General features: G+C 29.9%; 2 protein-coding genes across 9 annotated transcripts; one reads left to right on the top strand and one right to left on the bottom strand.

Annotated features, from left to right (window-relative positions):
• The first annotated feature begins 3,287 nt into the window (after nt 1-3,287).
• LOC108481534 (ervatamin-B-like) lies at nt 3,288-5,957 on the top strand. Its single transcript, XM_017784653.2, has 2 exons — nt 3,288-3,764; nt 5,120-5,957. The coding sequence occupies exons 1-2, from the start codon at nt 3,341-3,343 to the stop codon at nt 5,707-5,709; spliced, it is 1,014 nt and encodes a 337-aa protein (XP_017640142.2). The 5' UTR covers nt 3,288-3,340; the 3' UTR covers nt 5,710-5,957.
• A 3,431-nt stretch (nt 5,958-9,388) lies between these two features.
• Nucleotides 9,389-13,475, bottom strand: LOC108480654 (vesicle-fusing ATPase-like). 8 transcript variants are annotated; one of them, XM_017783709.2, is made up of 9 exons: nt 13,106-13,244; nt 12,924-12,988; nt 12,601-12,759; nt 12,297-12,381; nt 12,182-12,212; nt 11,748-11,803; nt 11,272-11,337; nt 11,052-11,134; nt 10,300-10,667 (listed from the first exon to the last, which is right to left on the bottom strand). In XM_017783709.2, the coding sequence occupies exons 4-9, from the start codon at nt 12,360-12,362 to the stop codon at nt 10,439-10,441; spliced, it is 531 nt and encodes a 176-aa protein (XP_017639198.1). In that variant the 5' UTR covers nt 12,363-12,381; nt 12,601-12,759; nt 12,924-12,988; nt 13,106-13,244; the 3' UTR covers nt 10,300-10,438. The 8 variants fall into 8 exon arrangements, with proteins under 8 accessions (XP_052884996.1, XP_017639198.1, XP_017639199.1 ...); XM_017783710.2 differs by having other exon boundaries at nt 12,924-12,958; nt 13,106-13,242; XM_053029036.1 differs by lacking the exons at nt 12,601-12,759; nt 12,924-12,988 and adding an exon at nt 9,389-9,812 and having other exon boundaries at nt 10,534-10,667; nt 13,106-13,475.
• Nucleotides 13,476-25,165: the final 11,690 nt, after the last annotated feature.

Here is a 25,165-nt window from a genome sequence, read left to right as displayed (position 1 = left end):
AGTCAAAAGGCTCATCAAAATGGGTGTTGTGAAATTTGATGATGCACTTAGCGTAGAAAATCCGTTACCCAATCATACTGATAATGGGGTAATCGTGATAGTCGAGAATATGAGGAAGGAATATCAGTGAATCTGAATGACATATCCGAAGAGAGAATCGGGGACTAAAAGTTTCCAAATCCTTGCATACTTGGGAGTATTTTGAACAATGGGACTGTGGAAGAAATCCCTGTATTTTTAGAGCTAATCTAGAGTAATATTCAAAATGCGCTTGTTGCTTTAAGCCTAGAGGCAATAAGAATCCTTTTGTGACATAGGCTTGTGTCCAGAATTTTTATTTCAATAAAATGCACCTTGTTGAGCAAATATTCTTTCATTTTTTCCATTTCATAGTATACATTCTTTTGTTTTTTGGACTGTCTTTTAAATATTCTTTTATTCTTCATTCATGATCATATCATACAAAAAATCATCCTTAGAATCATTTATTCTTTGGAAATATGCCTTTGTACCTATAATAGGTCCCCAAATATCAACGACATGAGCAACATTGTAACTGACTCCCTTTTGGGGTGAGATATGTGTTTAAACGGATCTCAAGACTTTGAAGATGACAGAGATCATAGCCTATATCCTGATTTGTTAAGAATGGTAGAACAGGATGAAAAATAGATCCTACACTACAAAGGGTCAGTGGACATTGCGAGCCTAAGAAAGAGGTGAAGTTCGAAGCCTAGCTCACCACAAAGACAAAGCGAGACATCATTGGGTTATTCCCAATTCAAAGATATTTTCGCATGATCACATCAATATATGCCTAGGCTACTAAAACGTGAGGATGCTATAGGGTGCTCGAAAGACACGTGCTAATGGTTTTATGTTAGCCAGGTTAATCATGAGGTTCGGGTACTGCTGATCCACCAGAGAAGATGATTGTATCAGTTATGATGTAAATGCCAAATGGAGGAAGACAAGACTTATGTGCCATCTCCATTTATTCACAGATTTTCTATATGTGGGGCATGGATGTTATCAGGACATTCTCGTTAATATACATTGATTCATCTTGGTGATCATCGATTACTTCGCGAAGTGGGTGAAGGTCGCTTCATATGCCAATATTACAAGGTCAATAGTTATCAAAAAAAAGAGAAAATGTCGACCAAAAATTGCCAGAAAGGATTATGCACAACTACACAATATTAAATGATTGCAGTATGTTTAAGACCGAACACCATATAGCCTCAAAATGAATGGCGTGCAAAGGCGGCAAAAAAAAAGAAGAAGAAGAAAAAAAAAGGAAAAAAGATAGTGGGGAAAATGACCGAGACTTGTAAATATTGGTATAAGAAGTCACCATTCACCCTCTATGCTTATCGAACATCGGTCAGGACATTCGCCGGGGCAGCACCTTCATCATTGATTTATGGAAGTGATTTTGCCTATTGAGGCCGAGATTCCTTTTCTCCGAGTCTTGTCAGAACTAAATCCAATCCTGATATAGTCAGTTGAATTTAAAAAGAAGGTTGAAATTTATCCGTCATGTTCCAATGCACCAGAAAACGAATGATACGAGCTCATGACAAAAGGGTCGTCTTTTTTACTAATATTATGAATTATTACTTTGCGTTGTACATTATTATTCCATCGCATTTTATTTGCTTAAAAAGTCGTGTTTTAATATCATTTAAGTTTTAAAATCATTTTATTCAAAAGTTTTCAAAATAAGGCAATACTCGGTATTCGGCATCTTCGAGAAGATTATGCCCTAACGAGCTGGGTTTCGATTTTCCGTTTGACCAAATAACCAAGTATCCTTTTAAAATTCGGTCTGTGCTTTCTTAAATTAAAAAACAAGGCAATATTTTGTATCTGAAAATTCGGGAAATAGTACCCTAATGTGCTGGGTGTCGATTTTCTGTTTGACCAAATAACTGAATATCCTTTTTTTGAGGCATCAGTTTTGTAAACCTTGAGAGGATCTTCGTTTCGAGGGTTTAAAATGTCACATCCTAACGTATTGGACGTGATATTTTGTTCTTTCGGAATAGGAGAATCTTAAAATCCAATTCGAGTTGTTCGCACATTTTTAAAGGGATCGTATTTTAACATTTTTTTCAAATTTTCAACGTTAGGGCATTAATTAATCAATTGGTACCAATTTTGGGCGTTACGAGGGTGCTAACCCTTCCTGATGCATAACGGACTTCCGAACCCTTTTTCTCGAATTTCATAGACCCAAAATCTTTGTTTTAATAAATCAAAATATTTTATTAAAATGATCAATCTCAAGGTGATCCGATCACACCTCGAAAAAAGATCGGTGGCGACTCCATTTTTGTTTTTAAGTCGACTCCCGTTTTTCAAATAAAAAATGGTTTCGACAAAGGGATGAATATTTAACTCTGGTTTAATAAGTTTTTCTCCCAGTTCCTCCTCAAATTACGTGTTAACCTATGTTTAAAATAATTGTAGGCGAAGGTAATGAGATTTCCCCTTATCAATTGCAACACTTTAATCAAATTGGTTTTATTTAAAAAAAAATCATTTTAAATTTATTTTTGAGATTTTTAAAAAAATAATAAAAATTACATTTGTTTAGAAGAAATTGAGCAAGTTGGTCCCTCTAAAAAATTAAGCAATTTAATCCATGTCAATTTTGAAAGTTAGTAACTATGGACAATGGGTAAAGTAAAAGTATAGTCATTCAACTATGCACTTGGTTCTATTTTAGTCACCCAACTATTATTTTTTTTATTTAATCACTTAACTTTTTTAAATTAAATATTTTAGTTACTCCTTTATTAGTTGTCGTTAACTCAGTAATGAAAGTTAAATGTGGACTTTTTTATTGGTCTAATAATAATTTTTAAATGTTAACGGTTAAAATTGTTATTATGCCAATTAGCCAGCTGGTGATAGGAAAAAAAATCAAAATTGAATAGTTGAGTGACCATTTTATAAATTTTCATAGTTGAGTAACTAAAAAAGAAATTTATTAACAATTGAGTGACTATTAGTGTAAATGACCCTTAACATAATAGTACATCTGAGTGTTTTCCTAAAATTGTGTTCCACTACACTAATTTTCAACTCAAGGAAGAAAAAAAAAAACAAAGACAAACAAACTTGTAGTAGGGTTAATCAATTAAAAATATTTATTTAAATAAAATATTTTATTGGCCTTTTATTTGGATTTTTCATAAGATGACTTAATTAAAAATATTCATTTTAATCAAATTTTGTAGTATATATAGATTCATTGAGTGCTAGATATTCACAACTTAGCAATTAGCAAAGAGAAAAAACCTTTCAATTAGTGTAGTATCTCTGCCAAACAATGATGAGTTTAATCCATGTCTTTTTGTTTTTAATTTTTGGGACATTGGCATCTCTTGCCATGTCCCGAACAATCCATGAAACCTTCGTTGTTGACAAACATGAGCAATGGATGGTTGATTATAATCGAAAATATGAGAGCAAATTAGAGAAGGAGAAGCGTCTTAATACATTCAAGGAAAACTTGGAATATATTGAGAACTTCAACAATGGCGGAAATAGGAGTTTTAAGTTAAGTCTCAATGAATTTGCAGACATGAATCAAGATGAATTCATTGCAGCCCATACTGGATACAGGATGCAAGCCAATCCCACAATGTCCGAATCAACATCTTTTATGTATGAAAACGTCTCAGATGCTCCAACAAACTTGGATTGGAGGGCCCAAGGTGCTGTCACTCCGGTTAAGTTTCAAGGTCAATGTGGTAAGTATCAATTTACATACAACTATTGATTAAGTTAGTATTACAAATAAATCGAACACAAATGTAACTGGAAACTAATTAAAAAGTCATTCTTTTTACAATCTAAATTGTATAATTATGCGAGTTTTTTTATATATAAAATCATTAAAATCACACATGATGGGATTTAAGTTTAAGATATTAGTTTTAAACCTTCAATTTTATCATTTCAATCAAAATTTTATTTAACATTATATAAAATTTTAATTAATATATTTTTGTACATAAATATTATTCATCGACATCATAGATATCTCATAATCTAATGTATATATATATGTAGGGAATTCACTTATACTACTATAAAACTAATGGTGGGTTTGGATGGGTGATACGTTTATTTGCGGTTACTGTAAAATCAGCGGTGGCGGTGAGATTAAATACTGTAGCAATACTGTAACATGAGATAAAAGGTAAGATAAACACACCGCAGTCAATCGTCTATGCAAACTCACCCTAAGTTAATTTTACATCGTCGTAGAAAAGAAATAATTATCTACAATATATTTACTTAATTCAACCATCATATGTGATGTTGTATTAACATAAATAATATTAGTCAAGGTTTAAGTAAATTAAAATGTCAAATTACTAAATATATACAAATCTTTCCATCCTTCTATATATTTTTGAAAAAATTATTTTTAAATGATATGATAGAAATATTGGATCGATTCTAAATTAAAATATATATCATATAAAGTGGTAAGAAAATACAAACTTACTTTAACATTGATGTATGCATAATGATGAATAAATTAAAAATTCAATAAATTTATAATTATAATATTTAAAAATTTATTTTTAAATAAAAGAGGTAAAAGTTTATAGATGCTCTTATATTAAGAGTCGAATTATATATTAAGAGTCGAATTATATTTTGTCCTCTCTACTCAAAATATGGGCAAATAAATCCTTGCATGTAAATCAAATAGCAAAATCGTCATTCTCTTAAAATTTCATTCATTTTATTATGAAAAATTGGTCATTATATATCAACATATATGGTAAGCCATGTGTAATTATTTGGTTATTCATCGATTACGTTAGTTTTAATAATACAAATGAATTAATTTTTAACAAAATGACTTATTTACTTTTTGATTTAATATATAAAATTAATTTTACTTAATAAGATTTATTTACTTTTTAACAATCATGTTACTATTTAGTTATTTCGTAAAATATGCTAGTATGCTAACCGAACTCCTATAAAATATTTTATAAATATTGCTCAGCTAAGAAGCATTCATTTATTTTTTACAGTAATTATTGTTTTATACTTAACAACGGGTTATTGTTGGTTTACTTTGCAGGATGTTGTTGGGCATTTTCAGCAGTGGCAGCCATTGAAGGGATAGTCCAAATCAAAACAGGTAGTTTAATCTCATTATCTGAACAACAATTGTTGGATTGCAGCATAGATGGAAACAGAGGTTGCGATGGTGGACTAATGGTAAATGCTTTCGAATACATTATCCGAAACCAAGGGATAACTACTGAAGAAAGTTACCCATATCAAGAAACGCAAGAAACTTGCGACACCGAGAAACAGATCAACAAAGTCGCCACCATCAATGAATATCAAATGGTGCCTGAAAACGACGAAGAAGCGTTGCTTAAGGTCGTCGCAAGTCAACCTGTCTCAGTTGCAATCGAAGGCCATGGACAAGACTTTAGGTTTTACAGTGGGGGAGTGTTTACCGGAGATTGTGGCAATGCTCTCTCCCATGCAGTCACCGTTGTCGGATACGGGACAAGTGAAGAAGGTTTAAACTACTGGCTGGTTAAGAATTCATGGGGAGAAACTTGGGGTGAAAAAGGATATATTAGGATTCAAAGGGACGCGAATACACCAGGTGGCTTATGTGGTATCGCCATGAAAGCTTCGTATCCTGTTATGTAAGTTCATGTAATGGACATTTCTCTACCTATATATATATATGGTTTTAGTGCTTGACTAATTTTCGAGCAAATTGATAGGCAAGTTACGATAATTAATTAGCAGTGTTAAATGGTCTGAGATATGTGTTGTATTTGTTCTTTTTCCCTTTCGTTTGGTGTTGATGTCTGTGGTCTGTTTGGAACGATCACTCTTGTACTCTTGCTGTTCTTCTAGCCATTATAATGAATAAATGATGATTAAAAAAATAACTCTTCCAAAAACAAATTAAAGTGGCAATGTAGCAAAAGTTTGATAGTAATGTATAGTAATAACTACTTGGCTTTTTTATTATTATTACTAAAATGCCATTTCATTACTTCGGAAGGACGAAGTCTACAAAGATTAATATATATTTTTCCTCAGCTAATATATAGGTTTTATTGAATCTCATAAAGGATGACAAATCAAGTTAGACATAAAAAAACAATACATCATGCCTAAATATTAGGGTATTCAAAATTCAGTTAAAATCGAGTTAATCTATCGGTTCGATCTAATTTGATTAATCGGTTGATTAATCGAGTTAATTCGGTCGGAGGTTGGTTAGTGATTTTTTAGAAGTTCGGTTATTGATTAATTCAGTTCGAAATCAAGTAATTAACCGAATTAATAATTAATAATACAAATTATATGTAATTTTGATTCGGTTAATTCGGTCAATGAACATTATCAATTTATTTATTTATTTATACTTTTTATACTTGTTTTAACAAAAAAAATAAACATATAAATTCCGGCTCGATTAATATTTTTTAAAAAATTTTGGTTCAGGTAACAGTTAAAGATAAAAAAATTTGATTAATTAAATTAATACTAGTTCGGTTCGGTTAATCGTTTGAACATCCCTCCTAAAGGTAGCAACAATACAATCACCTACAAAACACACACCAACACAAAATTACATATTTCCCCTTTTTTAAATAAAATTGAAAATTTATAACTTAGTCTTTATATTTTCCCATCTTTTCAATTTAGTCTTAAAAAAAATTTCCATCTTACCAAATACATATCCCCACCTATTATTATATATGTCAATTCATCACCAATAACTTACTTTTTTCATTTTGGTCATATTTTCATTTTAATCCCTAAATTTTTCAAAACTTATAATTTAATCTTTTTCCACGTTTTACTTAACTTTATTTCCATAATAAATTCTTTATCAATTTCATGGTTGTCTACCACGTATCTAATAAAAAAATTTGGGGACATACAAAGAAATCTACCTTTATCTCAACAATTATACATGGTTCACCATTAAGAACTGAAAAAAAAAGTACAACCATGTAAAAAACTAATGGAACCTTTGCTATATTTAAACTAACGTTAATGTAGGTTAAACTAATACTCAGCTAAGTAAATTCTAGGAAAACAAAAATGATGAAAACTGCAAGCATGTCTTTAAGTCTTTCCAAACTGTTGAATATTTCCCACATCAATATATCAATGAGAGCTACTTCTTAGTCCTTTATCTACTTCTAGCCTACACAAAGTAATATAAGATATACTAATTTCCAAACAGATCATTACACATTGAGAGCCACTCCCTAATCCTTTCCTTACTTCCAAACCTGTAGTAGGAGAATATATTGTCATCTGCATTCTAGTAAAAGTCCTCAAGTAGTACTTTGTTCTCACAATGATAAGATGGAAGGAAGCTATAAAACTATTCAATTAAGCTCAGTTGAATAGGATTACATAGTCATGCCTTCCTTAGTCTATAGGAGTCATCCCTTCACATTGATAAGTACAACATGAGATCAGCAAGCTAAGTTTACCATCGGGAAAGATCGAATGATCCGATAAAGTTAGCACAGAATCACGATTTACATCAACCTAGGATGAGTCAACTTGCTAAACAAGCCGGTGACAAGTCACATTCTTCTCAACAGACTTGAGGAATTCCTTAGTTGCATGAACATGAATCTTCCAAAGTCAAAAGACGGAAAATCCAAAAGCGATTAGAAAGCTCATTAAACTAAATTAACTAAATAGATACCCCAACATCGACATGTTTTGGGCTAACAGTGTGCTCATAACATGTAGGTGATCACCATTATTAATTTAAGAGGGTGGAGTATAAATTTATTAAAAAGTTAGCTCTCTTATTTTCCTATCAAAAAATAGTTTTAAGAGAGTAAGAGATGAATCATAAATTTTAAATTTTTGAAAGAACTGAAGTATAATTTATAAAAACCCAAACGATAAGATTGTGTTGAAAAATAATTGATATTTTGGAACTTTGAGGCATATTATTTTATTGATAAAATGGAAGGTTTGAATAATAAATTATAGATTTATATTCTATATAATATGTTTAAAATTGTTGAGTGATGAATGATAAATTGATACTCAAATTAAACAATAGTTCTATCTCTTGATGGACAGTTGTATCTTTTGAATAATTATATCTCTTGGTGAACAGATTCATTGGTTTTGGTTTAATATTGCATCTTTTCATCCATTGTGTCTGTTCAATTATACCTATTAACTTTTCAACAAAACTCTTCATGAATCGATCTAAATCTCTTCATTCATTTCCTCTACTTTATATAAAGCTAATTAGGAGACTCCCCAAACACATCATCAAAAACCAGCAATATAAAAAATTCCTTCTAAATTCATTCCTCCTGGTGATAGAGAAGGACGAGATTGTGTTCGATTGATCACTGTTGTTGTGCTACTACTGTGATCGTTTGTTGTTATATCCTAGGAGACAAACGTCCAGCGTTACTCAAAGCACCGAGAAGAGGTCGAATTTGTTTTAAGGAAACTGTTCATACGAGCCTTAACAAAATTCTTCTTCTAATTTTCAACTCTGTCCAATTACAGATATTTTATTGTGTTACTAGTACTGCATTGTATTGCATTATTATTGTTACTGACATATTAATACAACATACAGTATTATATTTTCTTACGTATTGTTTATCTCATAGTATATCAAATTAGAGTAAAACACAACTTCCCAAAAAGTTGCTGGAACAAAGAATTAGGGCTGATTTTTTTTATCCAAAATTATGTTGAAGTCTAAATTGCCCCAATTGTAGTTTAAGTTTGAGTTGCGCTAGTCACATTTGTTGTTCGAGTTTTATCTAGTTATTATAATTCACCAAATATATATATATACATTTAATTTCATACCATATAAAATATAAACCATAGTATAATTTTAAGCGTTTATTATATAAGGTTCATAATTTAGGACTTGAGATTGTTTAGGGTAGAGTTTAGGATACCAATATGAGATTTATAATTTCATGGGTTCATAATTTTAAACATTTATTATATATTTAAAAAATAAGTAGGAAAATAATAATTTAATATTGATTTAAATAAACAAATTTTTGTGAGGTTTTCCAACACATCACAAAAACTTGCGAAACGTCACGAAAAGTGTGCACAAAAAGCTTCAGAAAAGCAATTATGAAGTTTTTAAGTATCTGAAAAGCTTTGAAAATATCACAAAAAAGTTTTATAATGCCGCAAAATATCTTCAAAAGCGTCACAAAGCTGACTACTATAAAAAAATGTCACAAAGAGTGCATTTTTTTTGTGACCTTTACCTTTATCATTTTTAGAAAACGTCATTGAGAATATTATTTACTCTGATGTTTATTAAAAATTTCAAATAAAGTCGTTTTTGAAAAAGTTAAATTTCTTGTGATATTTGGTATTTGAAACACCCTATACGTGACTCAGTCGCTAGATTCGAGTTACAAGATGTCACATTCGTTGTCAGAGCAATTATAATCAATCAAATATGTAACAAGTCAATTTAGCCTGGACCTAAATAAACCAAACCAATCAACCTAAATAAACCAAGCCAGCCAGCCTAAACAAAAAACAGACGAAAATAAAAACAAACAAAACCTATTGCCTAAATTACAAAGCCCAAAAAAATTTAGAACCCTAATGGCCCAAGTGGCCCAAAAGCCTAAATATTTTTAGTAAAACAAAAGAAACCCTAGCCTCCCTTGCGCCGCTTCTCCACGTAGACAGGTGTGCCGTCTAATCCCCTTCTGCCACCACCACTGTTGACTTTGCTCTCTGCCACAGTCACACTACAGGAAAACAGACTTTTAGCGGCATTTTTTTTTGCTTTTAGCGGCGTTTTCACAAGCGCCGCAAAAAAGGCCGCTATAGACGGCGCCGCAAAATTTTGCGGCGTTTATTTAAAAAAACGCCACTAAAGACCATGACCTTTAGCGGCACTTTTTTCACAAACGCCGCTAAAGACCATGACCTTTAGCGGCGCTTTTTTACAAACGCCGCTACGAAACAAACCTTTAACGGCGCTTTTCTCACAAACGCCGCTAAAGAATATAGCTTTAAAATATATATTTTATTAAATAATATTTATTTTCTATATTATATTTTATTTTGAAACTTTAAACTATATACTCTTAAAATAAATAAAAATATTAATTAAATTAAATTTTCTATTAAAATTTTAACTTTAAAACTAAATATAAAATTGATGAATTTAAATTTAGAATTTAAATATTATGTTTAAATAAATGGGCAATCTACAAAGAACAGATAATACAATTTATGAAAATTTCTGTCGATGAGAATTTTTAGATAAATTTTAAGCACATTTACATTTATGAAAAGAAAGAAAAACAAAAAGCTCATACCAAATTCAAAGTAACAAAAATGGAAGAAAATGCCAAAGAATCAAAACTATCTAAAAATGAACCCACTTTTGACATTCTAACAGTTGATTCTCCCATATAAGAAAAGAATGTAAATCCCACAACCATAAATTACTAACAAACATACCAAGCTCTTGAAGGTTAACATCAGGAGCAAGAAAAGAATTCTCTTTCATCTTGTTTGTATGAATCTGAAGAATCTGCAAATGACCATTTTCGTCAGGAAGACTTATCTCAACTTGAACCTCCAAACGACCTGGCCTACAGAAGAAAAGTATTCAAAGATTTAGCTGAGATCAAGAGACAAGACAGTTCATAATGTAACTGCATCAACCATCACAAACCAAAAAGTTCGCAAAGCACACAAAATTATGCACATAAAAAATTACTTAGCTTACAATGCAGCATGCTTACTCCAGATCATAAGTATAAACCTTATTCATAGGCCATCAAATTCTCCATAATAACTAACAGTTTGTTGTAACTATAAAATGCATCAATATTTTGTTTCTAGTCTTTGGTTGTTAATCAAGCTTCTTATATAGAGGAAGATCCAATGTGACAAAGAGCTAGACAGATAGCTTGCTTTTTGCATGTGTGTGAGGGGGGAGAGAGAAAGGAGGGATGGAGGACGGAGGGAGTAACCTCAAAAGGGCTTCATCAAGCAGATCATTTCTGTTGGTCATTCCACTAAGCAAAACATTATTTAGAGACTCCACTCCATCTATCTGAAAAGCAAATTATTCCTTTAGTTAAAAGTGTCATATTAATAAGACATGGTTACCACAAGAACCAAGAAAATGACACAAGACAAAGAGTAATGATTTTTAAGACTAAGAAGCTGTCCCTGGGTCTAGTTACTGACCTTGGTAAGCAGCTGGTTTACAATGCTGTCATGAACTCCGGTACCATCTCTAGTTAAGCCTCTTGACTACAAAGACCAAGTAAACCACATAATTCACTAAGACAGTTCAATAATACAAGTAGACAGATTCAAATAAATTGTCTAAATACTCTTTATAGTTGAATCTTTATACATAACTAGGCCACATAATATATTCCTTCACATATCAAGAAATAAGCTTGCATCTAACTTAAATAACTCCTTTGTGAAATTTCCCCTGATTTTATTAGCATCTTAAACACAACAACATATATATGATGAAGAACATAATAAATTGTCAAAACAGATGACTGCATTAATTATTGTTAGATCAAAAAGCAAAAGAGAGGACAGCAAATATATGAAGAATTCATTATAGAACTCAACTTTGACAACCCAATTCTAGAAAGAATATAAACAATGAGTAAATGGAAAAAAAAAAGGAGAAAATATTGTACCTTGCACTCGTTGAGGTTGATTTCATTACTTCCAACCATTTCTCTTTCTCTAAACACTCAAAAACAAAACCCAAAAGCTTAAAATAGATCCTTGTGAAGAACAAACCAAAAACTCACAATTCATATCCCAAACCCAAATAAATAAAGAACTAAGTACTCTTCGTTCTGAGTTGAATTTTTTTACAGTTTTAGAAATGATTCAACCTCTAGCAAGTCATTTTTCATCATAATATATTCTAGCTGCGTCAAGGCCTCTTCTAATTTCTCTTCTTTTTTTTTTGTCCCAAAACTGCTGCATAATAAATTTAGAAGGCAATATTTACTTGAAATTTTATTGAAAACGAATTATAATAATAAAGAATTTAAAAGAAAAACTATAAAGCGGAGAGAAAACGTTACTATATTCAGAATAGTGTTATCATCCAGTATCATACATAAAATCTGGATAACAAACTCCCAGCAATTCTGCATATGGAGGACAAAAAAAAAGGTAAAGTGTTCAGTAGTCAATTATGAGAATAAGAGGAAACTTTTTCAAAAACAAATTACATTCTTCCTCCCACGATGATCAAAACTTCTTTGACATTTTGGTTGTTCATTGCCATTACCCTCCATGTTTTGCAGACGGTATACTCTGAGAATTTAAGAGAAAAAATGATAAATGATAAATTAGAGAAAAAAAACTAAACATAAAAAAGATAATAAGATCTAAATTAGAAACCAGATGTTCAATTTGAAACTATAGCAGATCTGCAACAAACTACATAAATCCTAATAAATTTAAAGTTAAATTTCAAAGAAGAAGAATATCCTCCTCAGTTCTTTTCCATTTAAGCAAAGAGAACAAGAGTACCTTTTCAGAGAAAAAACTTTTCCTTCTTGCACCCTTGTTTAGCCCTCTTCCCCTTTTAGTAGTAACCTATGACCCTTTTATAGAAGAAATTAAGCTATTTTTCTTTTTCTTTTTAAAAGAAGATGCCTTTCTCGCCATGGATATCAAGGTATTGGGCAACTACAGTAAAATTAAAGATCAGGGAAAGTGTTTTCGAAGACTAAAGAGGTCTATCCCCGACGGCATATAAATTGAAAAGAAAACCCATTTGAAGAGATAGTTATTAATACGAAAATTACAAGTAAAAACAGTGATAGTAAACAAAGAGAGAGAGGGGAGTTTACTAGTTAAAGAAACCCTTGAAATCAATCCATTGAGTCTAAACAAGAAAAAAGGAGCCCAATTTAGCCTATGAATAAAAAGAAAATGCAAACAGATACAATATCAAGAACATTAACCGAAGAAATCAGAACTGTAAATATGAAATGAAAGCAAAAAGAAAAGAAAAGAAAATCCTAGTACATACCTTAGGTCCTCTTTCAATATACTTGACAGCAGATGTCGACAGAGATACAGCAGCGGACTACCGACGGAGATGCAGAGGCCTGCCGATTTGGGGAAATTGGGGGAAAAAATAAAGGGAATCGGGGTAGGGGAGAAATGGTTTGGGAAAAATAAAATGGGGAAAAAAAGAGAAGAAATTTCAAGTGAAATTTTAGGATTTCTTTGGGAGGGGGAGGGAACCGATTTTGGGAAAAGAAAGGAGGGAAAAAAGAAAGATTTCTTGTCAAATTTTGGGATTTTGGGGAAGGGGGAACAAAAAAGTCTAATGCATTTTGGGGTAACAGATACCGTTTCTTGTAAAAAATTTTGCGGCATTTTTTATAAAAAATGACACTGTTGCTTATTTTTTGTGGCATTTTTAATAAAAACGCCACAAAAAGCCATTTTCCCACCTTTTTGCTCTATTAAAAATTTTTTATTTTGTTTTAATATATATAAACTTTATCATTATCTCTTAAATAATTTAAATTATATTTAATTATATGTATACACCTAAATTTTGATAGAGATACATCTCATAATTATATATGAATTTCAATTTAATGTGTAATTGTAGACGTGAAATTCTAATTGTGGTTTAAATGTATAGTTGAAACTTTAATTTTGATTTAATCATACACGTTTTAAAAATAAATACATCAATATATTTTTATATTGAATAAATATAAATATTTATGTATGCAATATATAAATATAAAATGATGTTATATCAATAATTGTGTTCATAATTTATGCTTTTGGGATTTAACCCATTTTGATATATATATTTTAAAATAATAATTTATATTTATCTTATTTAGATTTATATTATAAAAAATCCAAGATACACAAGTTAAGTAGTTCACTATATTTATCCCTAAACCCCAACCCCTAAACCCCTACTATTATCTCTTAAATAATTTAAACTATAATCATAAATTTAATATATTCAAATTAATATTATCTCTTTTACAATTATATAAGAAATCGTTTAATATATAAATTAAAAATACTAATTAATCTAAACCCTAAACCTCTTAACCCGTATCCCATAAACACTAAACCCTTAAACCTTAAACCCTTACACCTTAAACTCCAACCCTAACCCTTAAACCTTAAATCATAATCCTTAAACCCATAATTCATCATAAACCTTCAAATACTAGTTAACTCTTAAACCTTAAACCCTAAACCATAGTTAACTCATAAACCTTAAACCCTAAACCATAGTTAACTCATAAACCTTAAACCCATATATCTTAAACCATAAACCTTAAACTATAATGATAATTAATTTAATATTTTAAATTCAATACTATCTCTTTTACGATTATATAAGAAAATTTTTAATATATTGTATAACCATAAATTTTAATAAATATTTTTTTAGGGGTTATACATTAATGTTTATGATTTTTTTGGGGTTTAGGGGTTATATGACTTTTAGCGGCGTTTTACCAAAAGCGCCACTAATGCTCTGGTCTTTAGCGGCGTTTTACCAAAAGCGTCGCTAATGCTCGGGTCTTTAACGGCGTTTTACCAAAAACGCCGCTAATGCTCTATTTTTAGCGGCGTTTTTTACTAAAACGCCGCTGTTGCTCTGTGTTTTACAATTTTTGTTGCGTTTTTTGATAAAACGCCGCTAAAAATGCCGCTAAAGCCCTATTTTCATGTAGTGTCACCTACAAATAAGAACAAACACGCAGCAACAAACAGCAGAGAAATAGACAAAAATAATATGTAAAAATCGACTATAAAGGTCGAATTAAAATGTATTCTTGGGGGGATGAAGAAAAGCAATCAAAAAATAGACAATACAAAATTTCAAAAGGTGACCCTCACTTTCTTTTTTTTTAAAACTGTTTTTTTATATAAGAAATATAAAAGAAAAAGAAAAAGGTTTGAAAAACGTACCTATCAGTTCGCGTTCCGTCGCCATGGGTGGCCGAGGTCGTCACCTCCGATGAAAGGTGACCCCTTAAAAAACCCTAAACCGAAGGGTTCTTTTTTCTTGTGATTTTGATTTAAAAAAAAAATCTAAGTTTGGGGAGCCGAAAGGTTAAGAAAAGGGGAAACTTTTAAGTTTTCTGGTTGCCGTGGACAGCGAGATCATCGCCGGCGACCAGTGGCCGTCACGACGGAGCACAGTGGCACCCCAAGGCCGGCCAAATGAGGCTTTGAGAGAAAAGAAGGGGGCTTTTAGTTTTTTTTTTTTTTAATTGAAGGAATGATTTTTTTTGAATTTTTTGTTTAAATAGGCGGTCTAAACGGCACCGTTTTGGGCTGATTTTCAGACGTCGAAACGAATTCGTTTTAATGCAACCCGTGGCCCGACCTGATCTACCTCTGGGATCCGCGTGTTTTTTCTTAAGAAGGGATATTTTCAGTTTTAATCCTTCCGCTTTTTAAATACCCTTCAATTTAGTCCTATTTTCAACTTTTTTTTTCTCTTTTAAATTTATCCTCTTAATTTTTTTTTAGTCCCCTAGAACTAGAATTGTGCGTTTAGAGGGTAAGGGGATAATTTTCTAGTTAGTCCCTCCTCCTTTTCACGCATTTCACTTTGGTCCTTTATCTTGTTTTACTATTTAATTTATTTATTTTATTATGATTTATACTCACAATTTTATTTATATTTCAATTTAGTCCCTTATTTATTTAATCTTAGCCTTTCATGAAATTTTTATTATTATTTACTTATTTATTTATTATTGCAATTTCAGCCTTTCATGCATTTTTTATTTTACTATTATATTATTGTCTTACTTTTTATTTTAAAATTTATGTTGTTCATATTTGTATTTTTTCGCTAGTTATTTATATTTGTACATTTTTCGCTCGTTATTTATTTATATTTTTTACATATATACGTATTATTTATATTCACATTCATTATTAAGCATCTTTCATTTTTATTTTTTACTTGTTTTAAATTACCTTATTTATTTATTATTATTATTATTATTATTATTATTATTATTATTATTATTATTATTATTATTATTGTTATTACATTAGTATTGTTATAGTATTCCTTATTTATTTATTATATATCATTCTAATATTCTACCCATATAGCTATTTTATATATCTCATCATCACTACATCGACATTATGTTTAAATATAATTTGTCTTTTTTATATACTATACTCCAAATAAGATAAATACACATTGTTTTAAATGTTACATTTGTTATTACGGAAATTTTAAAATTAAGATAATGTCCCGTATTTGGAGATTGGAGAAGTCGTACCCTAACTTACGATGTTCGACTTTCTCCTTGAATCTAATAACCGGACATCCCTTTTAAAATTAAAACACATGAGATTTCAATAGTAATTAAATAAAGAGCAAGTTTATTTTCGAGGATTTGAGATGTCGTGTCCTAACTTATGGGATAAGACTTTTTTGTTACTTCGAGATAAGAGGGCTTTTTACACATGTTTTGATTTATTCAAGTGATTTTAATTAAGAATAACATCATGCAAAGAGGGATCACATTTGAATCTTCAAATTTTTATTTTTCGACAATAAAGACATCAAGTAATCAATTAGGTACCAATTTTGGGCATAACGAGGGTGCTAATCGTTCCTCGTGTATAACCGACTCCCGAACACATTTTCTGGATTTTTGTAGACCGAAAAATATTGTTTTAATAAATCAAATCTCTTATTAAAATGATCAAATTACAAGATGAACCGATCACACCTTTTAAAAGTGATTGGTGGCGACTCCCATTTTCATTTTAAAATAAAAATTCGATCTTTCAAAAAAAAGGTTTCGACAAAATACATATAATCATTTAAACACGAAAATAAATATATTACATGATCATAATATGATACATAATCATTTTTTGGTCTAATACGAGCTTATGAAAACTCTTTTCCTAAACCAAAAGTATTTTATTACTTTGAAGGTTTACAACTAATTAATTACAAATGAGGGAGAAGACATCTATTTATAGTTGAACTCCTCCAGATCCAACAGTACAGATCGAATTACATCAACAGTTGAGATTAGTGTCTATCTACAATATGAGAGTAATAAGGGATTTGAACTCCATCCATCTTTATCCCTTAGGATTTACAATAATTGTTCTGGTAACTCTAATTTTACTGGAGTATTTCACTAGGCCAATAAGATTTTAAGTAGATGGATTTCTCAATATGTTCCACAAATTGAACTAGTTCAAATAGATTAAATGAGCCTTAATCAATTGACTTTCATAGGACATTTCATGTGCATTCCTCATTACATTTGATTTGTGACCTGTGACACTAAAACATAGTAGTCATACTCTTTCAAATGTGTGACTAAATTCAACACAATCAACTCTTCTCAATTTATTGAAAAGTAAATGAAATGAGTGGAAATGTGATCAATAAATGCGACTCCAACATCAACAACGATTTATCTTTACTAGCATAATAATTATTTAGCTCATTATATTGCATCTCATGTACAAAGTGTAAAACTACCTTGGAGGAAGGTCCACTAGAGAAAGCAACGAAAATTTTATTATGAGTAATAATTATTAAAAGTAACAACTTACTTGAACTTTCCATAGAGACACATGTTTGTTAAATTGAAAGAAGAAAGAAAGAAAAAACTTATATGGAATTAGCACGATAAAAAATATAACATCCAATAATAGCAAACCGCAACAAAACTCCATTCTTCTAACCAAACTATGCTATATGATATTGAACAAATGAAATGAAAAGGGATACTAAAAATTGAAAATATAAACCCTAAAAATTTCGAAATTCCTGACGGGTGAGTGCTTTCTAATTGAATGCATAGTCGTCATTGTCAAGAGAGGGCTTGACTACCATCCCCAGTGGATTCATATTTGTTTGAAAAAACAATCTGAATGTAAAAATCAAACCCTAACATTTTAATTAGATGAAAAATTTAGAGTAAAAAATATAGAACGATGATGATTTAGAAATTCTAAGATTAAAAAAAAAAAGGTTTAAATAAATTTATGTTGCCTTCAATCTTCCACATTCACTGATAAAAATAGGTTTTATTTATGATTCGACTTCTAAATTATATTCGTTTCTCCTTTTTTTTTAAACCCATTTTGGTACCTAAAAGTTAACGATGTTAAAAAAGTCAATCAATCATAATATGTCATGTGTCCACCATTGAGTGATGATGAGCCTAGTCAACTTCGGTTGAACCAAAAAGTTATTAAAAATTATAAAAATATAAGCCTTGAACTTTCGAAAAAATCAATTAAGCCCTCAATGAAAAATGTACTCTATTAAACCATGTCAAGAAAACAAATAAAAATATATAAAATTTTGATGTTTGAAATGGACTTAGACAACCATGTGTCAAGGTTCATTCTAGACTTACTTTTGTTAAATTATAAAAACTTATTTTTAAAAATGATAAACTTATAAAATATTAAATAAAGTTTAAAAAGTTCAAAAAATTATTAAAAATCATTTAAATGTTTAAGTCTAGAATTTCAAATTCAGACTGAATCTAAACAACCATAACTCTATATTCAATCATGATAATGTTTTTAAATTATAACTCTATATTCAATCAAGATAATTTTTTAAAATTATATAAATATTTTCTTTAAAAATATAAGATGTGTATCAATGTTTTAATTCTACTTAAACACTTAAAGCTATATAAAATAATTTAGAATATAAAATATATATATCTTTCTTTTAATTTTACTAATCATACTTGTAAAATTTAACACTTTAAAATAATAACGAAAATGACTAAAATATAATATGAGATAAATAAAAGTGACTATTTTTATAGTTTACACATTATTAATACCCTAAATGGAATCTCGAACTTAATATCTAATATAGTAATATTTATTATATTTGCACACTTGCAAAATATTTATTATATTTGCTTAAATAGATTATCGTATTTCAAATTCTGTGCTTCAAATTTTGAGTATATTAAAATGTTAAACTCTGTGCAATATAAAACTTTAAACCTTTCAATATATATATATATATATATATATTTTAAAATCTAATTTCTCTGTTGAAATGATGTGGTGGTCGATTGATAGAAAAAAGAACTAATGTTAGTATATATACTTACTTAACAAAGGGTTATTGTTGGTTTACTATTGTAGCATGTTGTTGGGCATTTTCAGCAGTGGCAGCCATTGAAGGGATAATTCAAATAAAACTGGTAAATTAATCTCATTATCTGAGAAACAACTGTTGGATTGGAGCACAAATGAAGGATACGGAGCTTGTAAAGGAGGATGGATGACGGATGCTTTCGAATACATTAGCTAAAGTCAAGGAATAACCACCGAAGAAAGCTACCCATATCAATCAATGCCAGGAATTTTGAGCTAATTGTGTTTTACCCATATCAAGGCGAAGAAGGCTATTCCGAATGAATTTTGGAAGAGGATGATGTGAATGAGGCGGAGGACGAGGCGCAGCCTGTTGAACCAGAAATGGTTATCTGAAGGTCGAACCACCAATTCACCTGTCACTACCATGTGTCTCTCAGCTACCTCTTGAGCTAATTGTGTGATTATATGTTCCAACTTGGTTCCAACAGCAAGTAAAAGCTGCCAAAGTTTAAAAAAAGAACCCTTGTCAAATATATGCTAACATGCCTGCTTAGCTTATTCAACATGCAAGTACTTCTACTTACAATGAAGGGAATGAATGCTATCCAAAAATACGTATGCCAACCTGCGAAAACAGAACCGAAGTTCGATTTTATGTCAATATTCAGAACTCAAGACGTGTGGCGAAAATACAAATGAATTCAGTATCTTACCAACAAAATTCAGCAAGAAGAAAATGACTACAAATGCCCAAAGATACCAACTGCAATTAAGTAACTGTTGAAACTTTTTTTTTTGAAAAACGGGGTGGTCGACTTTTTAAGAAAATGAAAAATGGGAATCGCCACTAATCTTTTTTGTTTAGGTGTGATCGGATCACCTCATAATTTGATTGTTTTAATAAAATGTTTTGTTTTTACTAAAATAGCGATTTTGGTCTACGAAATTCAAAAAAAGGGGTTCGGGAGTCGGTTACGTACGAGGAAGGATTAGCACCCTCTTAACGCCCAAAATTGGTACCTAATTGATTCATTAATGTTTTAATGTCGAAAGTTGAAAACTCGAAAAGAATTTAAAAATACGATCCTCCTTTTTTATTAATGTTAATTTTACAAAAAATGTCTGGATAAATCGAAGCGGATGCTAAAGACCTTCTTGTCCCAAAGTAATAAAATGTCACATCCAGTACGTTAGTACGCGACATTTTAAATCCTCAAGAATAAGCTTGTCTTTTGATTTTCAAAACTCATGCATTTTAATTTTAAAAGGATATTCGGTCATTTGGGTCAAACGAGAAAAAATCGAAACCCAGTACGTTAGGGCACGATCTCTTGAATTTTCAAACACGGAATATTGCCTTTATTAAAGAATCATTTTGATGAATATAGGTGAAATTGATATAATATTTAAAAATAGTATGCGAATAAAATATTATTCTATAATATTAAAAATAAAAAATAATTTAGGATCAAAACTGAAAGGGAAATATGACTAATATCAAATTAAATATTTAGGAAGTGAAATAATAATAAATGAATAGACACAACAAATAACATTAAATTTAAATAAATAAATAAGAAAATAGATAAACCAAGTAGATAATATTAATTTTAAACATTCAAAAAGTGAAAGAATAATAAATTAATAAACGAATAAATAAAACAAGTGTGCGTAACATTGATATTTAAATAATTAAAAGGAAAACGAATAAATAAATAAACAACCGATTTAGATTAAACCAACAACAAATAGTTAAAGGAGTATTAAAATAAAACAATTTAAAATTAATAATAATAATAATAATAATAATAATAATAATAATAATAATAATAATAATAATAATAATAATAATACGCTAATAATGATAATAATAATAAGAATAATGATATGTTAATAATAATAGGAATAGTAATAAAAGATAATAGTAATAATAATAATAGTAATACTAATATTAAACTAATTGATTTGAAAATAAAATAACAAAAATAACGAAAAAATGACTAAATTGAAACTTGAAGCCGCAATTCAGGGCAAATAAAAAATAAATAAGAGAGAAAAGGACTAAATCACATGCGCGAATAACAAAGAGGGACTAAAAGGGAAATGATCCCCGCCCTCCAAAACGCGCAGCTTCAAGGAGGACCAAAATGCAATTGAAATAAATCGCGAGTAAAAATTAAAGATTAAAAAAGACTTGATTGCAAAATGATAAAAAAGCGGAAGGACTAAATGCGCAAATAACCAATGCATTAGAAAACACGTAGATCCTAGCCTTGCGGGTCGAGTCGCCCCAAAACGACGTCCTTTTAGGGCTTTCTGAACCCCTCCAAAACAACGCCGTTTTGATACCCTATATAAGTCAAAAATCCTTCAAAAAAAAATCACTTCCTCCCCTCAAAAAAAAAATTTCAGAAAACTCTCTCAACCCACTCTCTCTCAGCCCCTAGGCCGGCTAAGGGCCCGTGAATCATTGCCGGTTCTTGGCGCAAAGACTGCTGTGCAATGCCGGAGAGTTGAAAACCCATTTTTTTTAGGGCGATTTCAAAGGTGAGTTTCTTTTTACCTCTTTTTCTTTATGCTACTGATATATATATATATATAACAGTTTTAAAAAAAAGGAAAAAAAAAAAGGGTATATGTATATGTAGTTTCGAAGAAGAAAAATAAAGGAAAAAAAAATATGATAACCTTGAATCAATCTCCTCCTTTTTGTATTCAAAAATCTCTGCCTTGTATAATCGTTTTTGTTGGCTTTATAGTCGATTCGTTTACAATTGTTTGCTTTTCCTTTTTTGTTTTCTACTGTTGTTGTCTCTTTGCCATTGTGTTGCCTTGCTTGCAGGTACGGAGGCCAGCTGGAGGTACGAAGGCTGACGTGGAGGTGGAGGCAAAGAGGGTGCGGCGCACCTAGGGTTTCTATTTTGCTGAGAATGCATAAACATTTTGGGCTATCGAACTTGTACAATTTTTGTATTATTGGGTCATATTGGACTATTGAGAACTTAGACTGTAATTTTGAACTGTTTTAATTATTTGGTTTTATTTTTTCCGAGGCCCAGACCAGAATTAGCCTATTACAATAATTATAAATGATATATCGAGACTTGCTTGAGTGGAGGATTTTTGCCTTTACGAGAAAGCAAGTATATAGAGACCTTTAGTTTTTAAGTCCAGGTGAATTTTGTTTAATATCTTATAATCCCGTTTGAGTGGAGGATTTTTCCTTTGTTGTAATCTTGTTATACTTGTAAGAGCTTGGTGGATCCAACGTCTTTATCGGTTTGCATTATTTTACCTCGATTGAGAAAAAAACTGTCAATAGTATGATAGTATATAATGATATGCATCTTGATGAATAGAACGTGACAAAACACCATTTTCACCAAAGGCATGCAATGACATAAAATAAAATCAAATTAATTATAACTTTTATGTCATTTCTTACTCTTGCTCCTCAATCCTTAGCTGGTACTATTGTTTATTACAATTGGCACAAGATGTAAAATTAAATATGTTGCCAAATATTTCCTTAAACATTTATATGTTTTAATAAATTTAATTTCAAGTAATTCTTTTACTTATTAAAAAATTAATTTTGGAGAATTGATGTTTATAGTGTCACTGATCACATAACATAATAATTGATAAAGAGATTAGGCCACAGACAATCGAAAGTAAAAAGATCATTATTGTCCTTGCGAAAAGAGCCACATTACATCCTTTTCTTAGACTGTGTCAACAATTACAAATAAGCGATACTACTTGTCATTAAATAAACTGCTAATTTAACTTGGCTTAGAAACTTTATTTTTAGATAAATATTAGAGGTTTTTATCGAGGATAATCATACAACTAAAATGATAATTCTATCTTCACAAAGTTACCTGAGAAAGTTGTCATATTTTGCATATAAACATGCAACTTATTCGCATGATTTGAGGGAGCGTTTTTGTATTGTTTTATCGTCTAATTCTTGTCAGCATTTACTTTGTTGTTTGCACTATCTCTCATTGTAGAGGGAGAAAGCATATTCACAAATTCCTCAGCCCTCAAAACACACTGAAAACATTTTCTTTTATAAATTGGGTAAATTATTTAATTGATCACCCAATTTTTAGGGCATTTTCATTTTGTTCACTCAAAATGGAATCCTTGCAATTTCATCACTCAACTTTTAGGGCATTTTTATTTTAGTCACCCAACTATTAAATCTTTAATGGCGGTTAATTGCACACAGCACATCTTGTTCACACTTTCATTTTGGTCACTCAACTTCTAGGTTGCTTTCATTTTGGCCACCTAAAAAACTTATTTTAAAGTATTGATTGGGGTAAAAAAAATTTAAGGATTAAAGTGAAAAAAGGGTAGAAACTAAAATAATGCATTAAAATTGACAAATTGTATTTGTTTATCACATTACTGAAAATTTTATAATTTTTTCAATATTGAAATTTTAAATTTTATAATATAAAAATCAATTAAAAATTATTAAAAATTTATCCCTTTATAATATTAATTGATTTGTTATTGTAATATTAAAATTAATTAAGTAATATCTTTCTAAATTTTAAAATTTTATTTTATGTTTCCATATTATTCATAGTGAAATCAACTCGTTAACTCATTTTTAATAATTGTCTGTGAAGCTTAAAATTTTTTATTATATGATCTCGAATATTCTATACTAAGCTAAAACAAAGAAAATTCATTGCGGTTAATTAAATTAATTACTTGTTCTTTGTTTGGGTAAAGAAGTGATGAAAAATTTTGGATTTTGTTTAGTATGAAATATAAAATTAATTAATTGTAAATATTTTTATTTGTTTTTAGCTTAGTAGGAAAGATTCGAGATCATATAATAAAAAATTATGTTTCATTTACAATTATTAAAATAATTTATCTAAGTTGATTTTAATTTGAAAACATAAAATAAAATATAATATTTAAAATGAGACTAAATTAATTAATTCAATGTTATAGTAATAAATCGGTTGACATTATCAAGGGATAAAAAGTTTTCGATAACTTATTTAATTGATTTTTATGTTTTGAAATTTAAACTTTCAATATTGAAAAAAATTAGAACTTTCAACAATGTGGTAAACAAGTATAATTTGACAGTTTTAAAACATTATTTTATTTTCTATCGCCTTTTCACTTTAATCCTTAATTTTTTTACCCCGATCAATTTTTTAAAAAAAATATTTTTTGGAAAAATGTAATTTTTTTTGGAAACTTTAAGGTATATTCTCGATTGCCAAAAGTGGAGAGTTGAATCATAAAATTATGATTTTATATTTTACTCCATGAGGCATTTGCAATAGTATATCTATCATATGCTCAAAATAATTAAGTGATGAATGAGAAATTGATACATAAAGTAAGCTACTTGTGAATATTTGCTAATAAAAGAAAAGCTTAGTTCCCACATTGGTTAAATACCAAGTGTGAGATATGTATATATATGAGAATACACTTGAAAAATTATTGAATGACTAAGCTTGAAATTTTTCCTTCTTTTACAGGGGGTGTAGATCCAAACCCATTGGAGTTTGGACACACCCACACAACATGGGCGACGTGGAATGTTCGGAACGATAAGGCTTGCGAATATTTTACAGCCCAAAACGATTTTTTTTTTCAACATATATTATAGAGAACCTATTTTAGAAAGACATATATCTTGATTTGATATGATTCCAATCAATTTGACTTGATTTTATTCGAATTGATTTAAAGGCTCCTTTAATTAAGATTTGTATCTTTATTTATGGAAATTTCCAAAATTCTTCTATATTGAATACCTATAAAAGCTGAAGAATTTTTACGCACACACAAAAAAAATTATTTTGCTCTCGAAAATTCTTCTCTTTTCTCTCCATACTTTCATACGATTTCGTGATAGAGGAAGGCAAGGTTTGTTCGTTGATCACTGCAGAGGTGTTGCTGCTTCAATCATCTT

The sequence above is a fragment of the Gossypium arboreum genome, chromosome 5 (genome assembly GCF_025698485.1).
Source record: "Gossypium arboreum isolate Shixiya-1 chromosome 5, ASM2569848v2, whole genome shotgun sequence".
NCBI lineage: Eukaryota > Viridiplantae > Streptophyta > Magnoliopsida > Malvales > Malvaceae > Gossypium > Gossypium arboreum.
This window is presented reverse-complemented; position numbering and strand designations above follow the sequence as displayed.